General features: G+C 42.2%; 1 protein-coding gene and 1 pseudogene across 1 annotated transcript; both read right to left on the reverse strand.

Annotated features, from left to right (window-relative positions):
• Window positions 1-2,496: 2,496 nt before the first annotated feature.
• LOC104449351 (carboxylesterase 1) lies at window positions 2,497-4,210 on the reverse strand. Its single transcript, XM_010063487.3, has one exon. The coding sequence runs from the start codon at window positions 3,607-3,609 to the stop codon at window positions 2,605-2,607; it is 1,005 nt and encodes a 334-aa protein (XP_010061789.3). The 5' UTR covers window positions 3,610-4,210; the 3' UTR covers window positions 2,497-2,604.
• A 3,846-nt stretch (window positions 4,211-8,056) lies between these two features.
• LOC120288877 lies at window positions 8,057-9,509 on the reverse strand (annotated as a pseudogene).
• Window positions 9,510-10,507: the final 998 nt, after the last annotated feature.

Consider the following 10,507-nt stretch of genomic DNA (forward strand, 5'->3'; position numbering starts at 1 on the left):
TTCCTTTGCTTTTCTTCTTCCTTGGTCCATCGCTGGGTAAAAGCGAGAGCCGCAACGCCCTTGCCAGCCTTTGGCAATGGCCACCCTCACTTGTGGTGGGCGAAGTGGCCATCATCAAGGTTTGGCAATTAGTGAAGGAAGACGGAAAAAACAAACAAAAGAAAAGGAAAAAATTCAAAACATTTTTAAAAAATTGCAAAAATTGTCAATATTAGTGTCGGTCGTGCCTCGTAGGATGGTCGATGTTAACTAGACTACCACGTCAACGATATTCTGTTTAAATTGGCTGAAAATACTAAATTGAAAATTTGTAAAAAAATTTACAACAAAGGCCAAATAAAAAAATTTAGGATTGAAATGGTTGTCATATAGTAAGTTTATGATTTTTGGGGCAATTTTTTATAGTAAGTTTATGATTTTCGGGGTAGTTTTTTTTCTATCTTTAGACCTAAGATTCATTCAACTAATAATATTTTGTCACGTGTCAATGTGAAAACAAATGGATGTTGCTCATTATAATACCAAATTTATACCTAATAATACTATTTTTAGATAATAATTATTCAAAAAGTCATAAAATTTCTGTAATGTGGTTCGTTTTTAAACTTTCAAATTCGGTCAATTTAATTATAAACATTTTCATAATTTACTAATGTAATCCATTCGACTAATTTTTTCTTCCTCCACTAGTCGTTGGCCACAGACAAGGACGATGTGGTCCTAGCTTGTGGCCAACTAAGGTCATGAGCCATTACCAAGGTTTGGCAACTAGTGAAGGAAAAGAAAAGAAAAATCGGAATTTGTTTTTTTAAAATTACAAAAATTGTTCATATCAGTGATTTTCGATAAAAAATGATCAAAATGACTATATTGAAAAACAGTTAAAATTTTATGGCTAATTTGGTCAAATGAAAAAAAATTAAGACTGCATTGGCCATCGTACAATAGATACATTAATTTTTTTTCCCTATTTTAGACCTAAACAAAATCACTCATCTAATATTATTTTGTCGCGCGAGAGTGTGAAAACAAAAGGATGTTGTATATCATAAGACCGATTTGTACCTAGTTCACATTGGGCAGTCCGTAGTGGAAAAGCGATTCTCCAAAAAGGTTAAGGTCAAGGATGCATCGAAAAGAAGGAAAGATGGGTGGGATGGAAATAAAATAATGCCACTTTTTCGATGCCAATACTTTTTTGAATCTTATACCTATTAATCTTGTGCATACCTGCGCCGTTGTACTTTTCTCGGGCTTAATTCATATCAAATGACCTATCTAACGTCTACAGACTGAATCCACATGGGTCCCTGCATACTCCAGCAACAGATTTGTTGTTTGTTCCAACATTGAAAGCTCCATCAACATTAATTTTCATAAAACCCAGATCCGGCAGTCTCCACTTCAAAGGTAAGTCTTGATCTATGTTGGTGTCTTGCTTTTGCATTATGTTCAGACATTTAAAGTTTTCATGCATCACAAGCCCTTCGGCTACAACTCCCTGCGGATTTGGCGATTTTGCTCGAAATACAGCATCGATCCTCGCTTTCCAGATGAATCAGAGCACTTCGGCCACTACTTTGGGCGCGGGGGCTTGAAGGAGGTTGCTTTCATAATCTAAAAACCATTGATCCATGCTTTTTGGTATTGTACTTTGTATCTCTACCCGTAGTTGTTGATCTGACTAGATTCCGTTTGTCCTGAAGCAAAGAACAAGTGTTCTACTGTTTCTGGAAAAGGATCGGAAACAAATTGTGGCAAAAAAAAAGGGAGGAATTTGGTCCAATTGGAGCTATTGACCACGAAAAACAATAAAATATATGTTGCTTGAATCCATGGACCCTTATTTTAATATTGCCTGGTCGATATAGGTCCCTTGCTAAGCACGGCGACGCTTTTGTCTTTATCAAATTATATGGGTTGAGAAGGAATCAAGTATTGCCCGGTCAATATTCTGAGCATGCTTCGCACCTCTCGAACTTGAATGGAAGTTCTTCTTGAAGTGTACCGCACGCCCTTTTGGAAGTCTTTGCTCCTTTTTCGAGATATTTCGAGCATGCTTCATAGTCTCGAATTCGGGTGTTTCAATGATTAGACTTTCGGCTGTGTTGGAGTAAAAAGCCAAGTAGTAATCATTGAATTTCAATTGGAAGGCAAGAAAAATCCAGGGTAAATGCTAGGAATCCAAAGATCAATTAATAAAGTGATATATTATTGGATATTATGAGAAGAAGGAACACGTTTGATGAACAAGCACCAAACAAGAAAGAATATGGCACAGTATTTTCTAATTTATTAATGAATCATAATGTCCCAATTATCATAGTTACCATCGATCGGAATCTAGAGCAATAATCAACTTCAAAGCTTGTAAAGATGGAAGTAGTGAACCATTGAGAAATTACGTTATTTATTAGATGTATACTGGAGTCCTAAAGAAGATAGGGCTCCGATTTACATGTTTATAAAATAAAAATAAAAACATGGACGGTCGAGGAGTGCGAAACCATCAAAACCCTATAAATTTCATGTGACGCGATAAATAAAGAGAAATTTCAGGTTACATTTTTGCGCGGAGATCCCATCCGGTGGACCGACCCCACCCTAACTAGTTACAGTCGTCGACATGAAAGTCTTTAAGGTTTGGAGCAGAGGCTTGCTCCTGTCCGGCTCCATGACTTCGATCACATGATGTCCACCCTCCGTGAAAACCCTCACCACACTCACCCCCTTCTCCTGCATCATTTGCGCAAACTCCACCTGTCGATCGAATAGCGGGTCTCCGTCGCAGCCGGCGACCAGTAGCCTCCACCCCAGCGACCTCATCTTATCCACCCCTTCCGAGATCTTGGAGCCACCGTCCACTATTGGATTACAGCACACGTGATCGCGAGTAGCCCCAAGCGGCAGCGACAGCTCCCACAGGAAATCGCCTTTCGCCAGCGGCAGCATCTGGTCGTTCACCAGCCTCAGCTCCGATGGCGTCCGCTGGCTGCCGCCGAAGAAGGGGTGGTGCAGTATCACTCCGCGGATCTTCAGGGGCTTGAGTTCGTCGTGCGACGCGGATGCGCGTAGCCCTGCAAAGAAGGCCAAGTTGCCGCCAGCGTTGGTCCCCATCAGGTAACACGTGGAGAGATCCACGTGTCCCGCGAGCCACTCCTCTCGGGCGGTTTTAACCCAGTGCAGCGCCTCCACCGCGTCGTCGTAGGCCATGGGGAGCCGGTGCTCCGGGGCGAGGCGATACTCCACCGACACGACCACAGCGGAGAGCTCGCGCGCCAGACTGACACAGAACTCGTGGAACAACGTCGAAGCGGCGCTGTAGAGGATGAACGCCCCGCCGTGGTAATAAACTATGACGGGGAGTTTCTCCTCCGAGCACGACAGAGCACGGGTGGGTAGGAAGATCCTGGCCCAGGTGCTGTGGGAAGGGTTGATTGGGACGTCCTTTGAGAGGACTGGACTGGCGGGAGAGGTGGGATTAAGTGTAGCGGAGGTGACCGGTATGTTGAAGCGGTCGCGGTCGAGGGTGCCATCGGGATTGAGGGCGGCCCGGAGAGAATCCGAAGGGATGACGGTGAGATTGGAGGATGCATTTTCGGTCGACATGGTGTTAAAGCACAGAGAATTGCATGGGAGGGGACAAGGGGAAAGAAGATTCTAATATCCTCTCGGCCCGTAGCGGTCCGTGGTGCCAGCCTTGTGGGCGGCTATAAATTCATCGTATCGAGTGACGTTTTCTCGTTTTTCAACTGCCGAGGCAAAGGAAAGCAGATTAAAAAACGGTCGGATAACGTGTAGAAGGTGACGTGATTGAAGTCAGGACAGGGCAGTTTAGAAGCAAATTCGAATTTGGTTCTTTTTTTTCTTTTTGGGCGGTTTGAATTTGGCTTAGTAGAGACAAATATAATAGAGAAATGAGGAGAAAGTATTGACTAGAACTGGGATTCCAGCGTGTCAACCTACAAGTCTACTCACCGGACGACACGTGTTTCATGGACCCCACCACGTCAGAACCTCTGACACACACTCCTCTCCCCTCTGTCGCCTCTCTCTCTCTCTCTCTTCCTTTCTTCTTTTACTTCCTCCCTCTGCTCACGGTGGGGATCCCTGTCGCCGCCAAGCCCGCTCGCTCCGCCGTCCACCCTTCCTCCTCCCCCTGCGTCTTTTGCAAGATCAAGCTCAAGAGCTTCCCCCTCCAGACCGCCCTCATCCCCTACCTCCCGCCGACACCGCCTACCCCCCAACGGCGTCGCCGGCTGCGGCGCCACCTTCCACCTCAGCAAGTCCGACCTAGACAGGCTCGCCGGGAAGTCCATCTTCCCCGGCAAGGTCTGCCTGAAGGTCTCCGTCTACACGAGCCAGCGTGGGGCGACCTGCGGGGTGAGCTCCATGAGGCTGCTTGGGAAGGTCTCGATGCCCCTGGACCTCGCCGGGGCCGAGTCCGAGGACTACATGTTCCGCAGCAGAGTGAAAGGAAAGGCCAGAGGGGAAGAAGAAGAAGAAGAAATAAAATAAAAAAGAAAAGAGGGAAGAGAGAAGATAGAGAGGGGAGTGTGTCAGAGGTTCTGACGCGACGAGGTCCGAGAGACACGTGTTGTTCAGTGAGTGGACTTGTAGGTTGACACACTCAAATCCCAGTTCCAGCCAGCCAACATTTTCTTGAGAAATGAGCACAGGGCCCCGGCTAGCATCACGGAGCCGTAGTAATAAATTTGTGAAGGTATTGACGCCAGCCACAATTTTAATAGATGAAAATAGGAGACTGATTTGACCAAAAAAATCAAAAGTTTGAAAGATCTAGCAACAACCCAGCAAATTCAAGAACTCCACAAAAACCAAGAGTCTAGTGAACAAATAAGAAAGGAACCGAAATTTTCAAGGGCACCTGAAGAATTTCGTGTCATGATGTCCAAGCACCACAACATTTATGGATATCTCCAATTGGTCCTCTCATTCATCTTCATTCGTTTATTTTGTTTTGGTTGAGAAAACAAGCAAATTAATTATTAAAATGAAAAAAAATATGCCAATGGTTCTACATGGATGATCGATTCCAATCCCAATTATGGACGATTTAGACGGTTTAGTTATTTTACACACCCGTACTACCATTGAATTGGGGGTGCCTTGAGTTGCTCATGTTGCTGGCCAAGGGATTGAAAAGTGGATGACATGGATGTGTTGTGCAAGGAAAATGATTCAATTCTAGAGTCAAAAGATCATACTTTCTTGTAATCATTTACCAAGTGCTCATTTTTGACATGGATTGTTTTGATTCAATTCTAGAGTCAAAATCATACTTTCTAAACAAGCATTGTCCAAAAATTTTAAATTTATTATATAATAGTTAATTCAACCCTAAACTTTTTAATTTAGCCAATTTAATACTAAAATTTTTAATAATTTTTCAATGTAATCATTTCAATCATTTTTTTTTTTTGCTAGAAATCACTAACGTAATGATCTAACAAATGCTAGTGGTTCTACATGGATGGCCTTTGTAATTATTTGTAAAAAAATTATTATTTTTCTCTGTCCTTTTCTTCTTCTTTTTTTCCTTCCATTTTCTTTTCTTTTTCGCCTGACCTGTCGTAGTTATGCTCGTTGACTAGGCAAGGGCGTCGCGGCCTGCATTGGTCCCTTGCCCAATGGCCAATAAGGGCCGCAACGTTGTTGTTGGTAACCTTGTCTTGGCAATGGTTGATAACTGTTTATGGATGAAAATGAAATGATTAAGGGGAAAACGAAAAAGAAAAGAAAGAAAACTATGGCTCCGTGATGCTAGCCAGGCCAATATAATATTATTGAATCCATAGACCATGATTATCATAGGGAAATGATGAAGTGACGGAAAGTTATGACCTGGCAGTAGGAACTTCGCTAAGCACGAAGAGTTTTGTTGCTCTTCCCAAAATTTATGGATAGAGAAATACATGATTTTTCTATTTGACCCGTTGCTTTATATTTGTAGAAATGCTAGACACACTTAAAATGGTTTAAAAGGTTATTATTTCTTCAAAGCACATCCAAATGATAGCAAGCTTCCTTAAACACCTGCTCCATCGTCCGATCAGCCTCCGGCACTCGGCCAAAAGAGATCTTCAAAATAGGTTCTGAAAAAGAAGACAGGAAACAAGCTATAAAAAATAAAAAAATAAGAAGAGGTGGAAATTGGTCCAATTGGAGTTATTGACCGCGAAAGAAAATATAATTTTCATTCCTGAGTCCATATATCCTGCTTTTAGTATTGCCTGGTCAACACAGGACCCTTGCTAACCACGGCAATAACTTTGTCTTTGTCAAAGTACATGGGTTGAGGAGAGATCTGGTATTGCCAGGTCAATATAGCCAGCTGGGAGCTTCTCAAGCAACGCCGATCCAGAATTATTTTCCCTCTGCATTTTCTGACTTAGGTGAGGAAAGATTTAGAGAATTTAGAAAATGGAGCACAACATTCAACTCTATTCCTTGATCCACTTTCCTAATCTTCCGAGCATGCTTTGCACATCTCGAACTTGACTAGAAGTTCTTCTAGAATTTATATTATGATAATGCTTTTTATGTCTTGAATTGGGTATTTTAATGATTAGAAAAAAAAAGTAATAATCATTGCCTTTCAATTGGATGACAAGAGAAATCCATAATAGAAGTCCAGAGTGATAGTTAAATGGATATTGTGAGCAAAATGATCATATTTAATGAACTAGCACCGAACAAGAAAGAATATATCGCAATATGTTCTTATGATATTATCAATGAATTATAGTATTCCTATTATCAAAGAAGTCATCAATCAGAATCAAGAGAGTACAAATCAACTTTAAAGCTTTTAAAGATGAAGAATTAATTTTCAAGGAGAAATAAAAGTAATGAACAACTGAGAAAACAAATTATTCATTAGATACAAAATTAAGTTTTAGAGGTGATAGGGCTCCAATTTAGACATTTAAAAAAAAAAAATGCCATGTGGGATTAAAGGGTCCAAAACCGTCATGACCCTTTCAATTTCACACAACATGATAAACAAAGAAAAATCTCAGGCCACATTTTGCGTGGAGATCCCATCCCTCCGTCCCACGATGTCGACCCTCTCCCGTGAAGTGGAGTCCCTCACGACACACCTCATTCTCTTGCATTATTTTCGCTGACTCCACCTGTCGATGGATTAGCGGGCCTCCGTCGCAGACCATGACCAGTAGCCTCCACCGACAAAGCCTTAGGAGCATCGGTCTACTTAAACTCTAAAATAAATTCTTGACAAAAAAAAAAAAAACTCTAAAATAAATTGAAGCTCTTGAACTGAGCCACCCGTACAGAAATTGTCCTTTATCAAGTTGAATCGTAAAGAACTCGAATAGTGCTTCTAAAGAATTTTTTTTTTCCTTCAAAAAGTTAAGAAAGAAACCGGTATTCTGGTCTCCTAATTGCAGTAAGATACGTAAGATTTTTGCTCATGAAAAGCAGATTGGCTTCAAGAATTTTTCACAACACTGTTGGGTGCGGAAACTTAATTTGATATCACTTGTGAGCATGCATGCACTTGATATTCCACAAAATAGCAATTGAATAATACCTTCATCATTAAATAACATATTTATTACAAATACATACTAATTTTACACTTACTCATTCCTCACATCACTCCTGTAACACACCTAATAAATATATATATATATATATATATATATATAATTTTATTTAATAGTTTAAGTTTTTAGAACAATTAATGGTAGTTTTATTAAATCTCATATTATATCAAAACTTGATACCCTGAGTTTTATTTCAGATAAACATATTAATTTTGCACTCACTCATCATCTAACAATTTGAATTTTTAGAAAAATTATCAATTTTCTCGCTAAATTCCATGTGATGGCAGACTAGGACTAGATATCTACACGTCCTCATCTTTAGAGCAATTGACAATTATTCAGCAAGTTTGGCAAGTCGACAAGTTGCCAAACTACCATCGCTGATTTTTCTTCAAAGAAATCTGGCAAAGGGTGGAGAGGGAAAGAGGCTATGCTTCTCGATAAACACAGGGAATGGAGGACGCTCGATCCAAAAATTCTTTATATGGTTTTCTTAACAGAACGGTGTCATATTATCATAATATCCCTTGATGAATATCATCGCCGAAACTAAATAGACTAAAAATCAACTTCAGAACAGCAATGAAGCTTTCCACCCACACAACAACCTGACGATTACATAAAGATAGAGTATATCAATTCTCAAGGGAAGTAAAAATGGCAAACCGATGAGAAACCACATTATGCATTGGATGGATACTATCTCAAACCAACGAGAAACCAATTTAGAGGAGAAACAACTGCATGCGTGATCGAGTGGTCGGGCTGGAACCGTCATGACCGTTTCAGTTTCACATGGTGCAATGAACAAAGAGAAAGGTCAGGCCGCAATTTGCATGGAGATTCCATTCGGAGGACCGACCGCGTCCTGACCAGCCACAGTCGTCGACATGAAACTCTTCAAGGTTAGGACCAGAGGCTGGCTCTTGTCCGGTTCAATGGCCTCGTTTATATGATATCCACCCTCCGTGAAATCGCTCACCACTCTCAATCCCTTCCCTTTCAACAGTTTCACCAGCTCCACCTGTCGATCGATCAGCGGGTCTCCATCGCAGCCGGTGACCAGGAGCCTCCACCCGAGCGACCTCATCTTATCCACCCCTTCCGACAGCTTGGAGCTACCGTCTACCGCTAAATTACAGTACTCGTGGTCGCGGTCAACCCCAAGCGGCAGCGACAGCTCCCACATAAGATCGATGGCCGCCAGCGGCAGTATATGGTTGTTTGCCAGCCTCAGCTCCGACGGCGTCCGCTGGGTCCCGCCGAAGAAGGGATGGTGAAGTATCAGCCCTCGGATCTTCAACGGCTCGAGGCCTTCGGGCGACGCGGATGTGCGAAGCCCTGCATGGAAGGCCAAGTTGCCGCCCGCACTGGAGCCCATGAGGTAGCACGTGGAGAGATCCGCATGCTCCACAAGCCACTCGTCTCGGGCGGTTTTAATCCAATGCAGCGCCTCCACCGCATCGTCATACGCCAAGGGGAGCTGGTGCTCCGGGGCGAGGCGGTACTTCACCGACACAACAACAGCGGAGAGCTCGCGTGCCAGGGTGATGCACAGCTCGTGGAATATATTTGATGCCGGGCTGCCAGAGGATGAATCCCCCGCCATGGTAGTAAACTATGAGGGGGAGTTTCTCCTCCGAGCACGACCGTGCATGGTGGTGGGGCAGGAAGATCCTGGCCCAAGTGTTGTGGGAAGGGTTGATTGGGATGTCCTTGGAGAGGACTGGACCAGCGGACGGAATGGGGTCGGGTGAGGCGGAGGTGTCCGGAAAGACGAAGCGGTCACGGTTGAGGGTGCCGTCGGGATTGAGGGTGACCTGGAAATGTGCCAAGGGGTTGACGGTGAGATTGGAGGAAGCAGTTTCTGTCGACATGGTATTAAAGCACAAAGCATTGCATGGGAGGGACGAGGCGAAAGGGGGTATACTTATAGCCTCGTGTCTTGCAGCGTGTGTGTGGTTGCAGCCCTGTGGAGCGGCCAAATTTGCGCAAGTGATAGATATTTTCTCATTTCCAAGTGCCCAAAGCGGAGAAAAAGCGGTTTATAATATCACGTCAAGAGGAAAGTCGAATTTGGTAAATCTCGGAAAGAAGACGACGACGGAACGAGCTGTCAAGAGAAAAGTCGAATTTGGTAAGTAAAAAAAAGTGTCCTATTTTCGAATGAGAATTGATTGCGTGCCGTTTTTATATACCACGAGAATAACCATTTATTTTGAATTCTAAAAAATTAAATCATAAATAATTATAAATTATTGTGAGACTAACTTTTTCAAAAATTTATGACTCATAATTGATTATTAAGTACTGTTATATTAGCAAAGTCCAATAAGTATTTTCGTATTTCTAAGTGCCCAAGGAGGATATAAAGTGGGTCATATCACGTGTAGAATGTGACCCTGATCGGAGTAGATCCCAAACTGAAGACGACGACGGAACCGGGGCCCTGCTAGCAAGACGGTGCGATCGTGCTGAATTTCCAATAGTTGCACGTTGACCACATTTTTCACTTATGTGAAAGGTGAGCAACTGGATTGGAGAATTGTGGGTGGGAGGGTTTAGGTGTTTTTATTTTATTCGAGGAATAATGTCTTCCTCTATCTTTGTCCAACCAAATGATGATAATTCTATTTAATGGCATGAAAAATGTTTTCCTTATAATGCTTGCAGCTAAATCCCCCCCAAAAAAAAAAAATACAAGAATTATACATAAGACAAAAAAAAAAAAAAAACTCACTTTTAAATGATCCAAAAATTCATGAATTACTTAAGGGATAAAATAGCCTACCATTGAGTTTTCCATCTCTACAAATTTATAAATTCGTTGAAAATCAATAATTTGAAAAGCTAACTTTTGGTTTGGGAGAGAAAGAACTTTATTAACTAGCCCTACGTATTTCATTTTGGGC

The sequence above is a fragment of the Eucalyptus grandis genome, chromosome 1 (assembly GCF_016545825.1).
Source record: "Eucalyptus grandis isolate ANBG69807.140 chromosome 1, ASM1654582v1, whole genome shotgun sequence".
NCBI lineage: Eukaryota > Viridiplantae > Streptophyta > Magnoliopsida > Myrtales > Myrtaceae > Eucalyptus > Eucalyptus grandis.

Bases quoted from the DNA above. Each gene is read 5' to 3' on its own strand.
- LOC104449351 (XM_010063487.3), bottom strand. From the start codon at position 3,609: ATGTCGACCGAAAATGCATCCTCCAATCTCACCGTCATCCCTTCGGAT.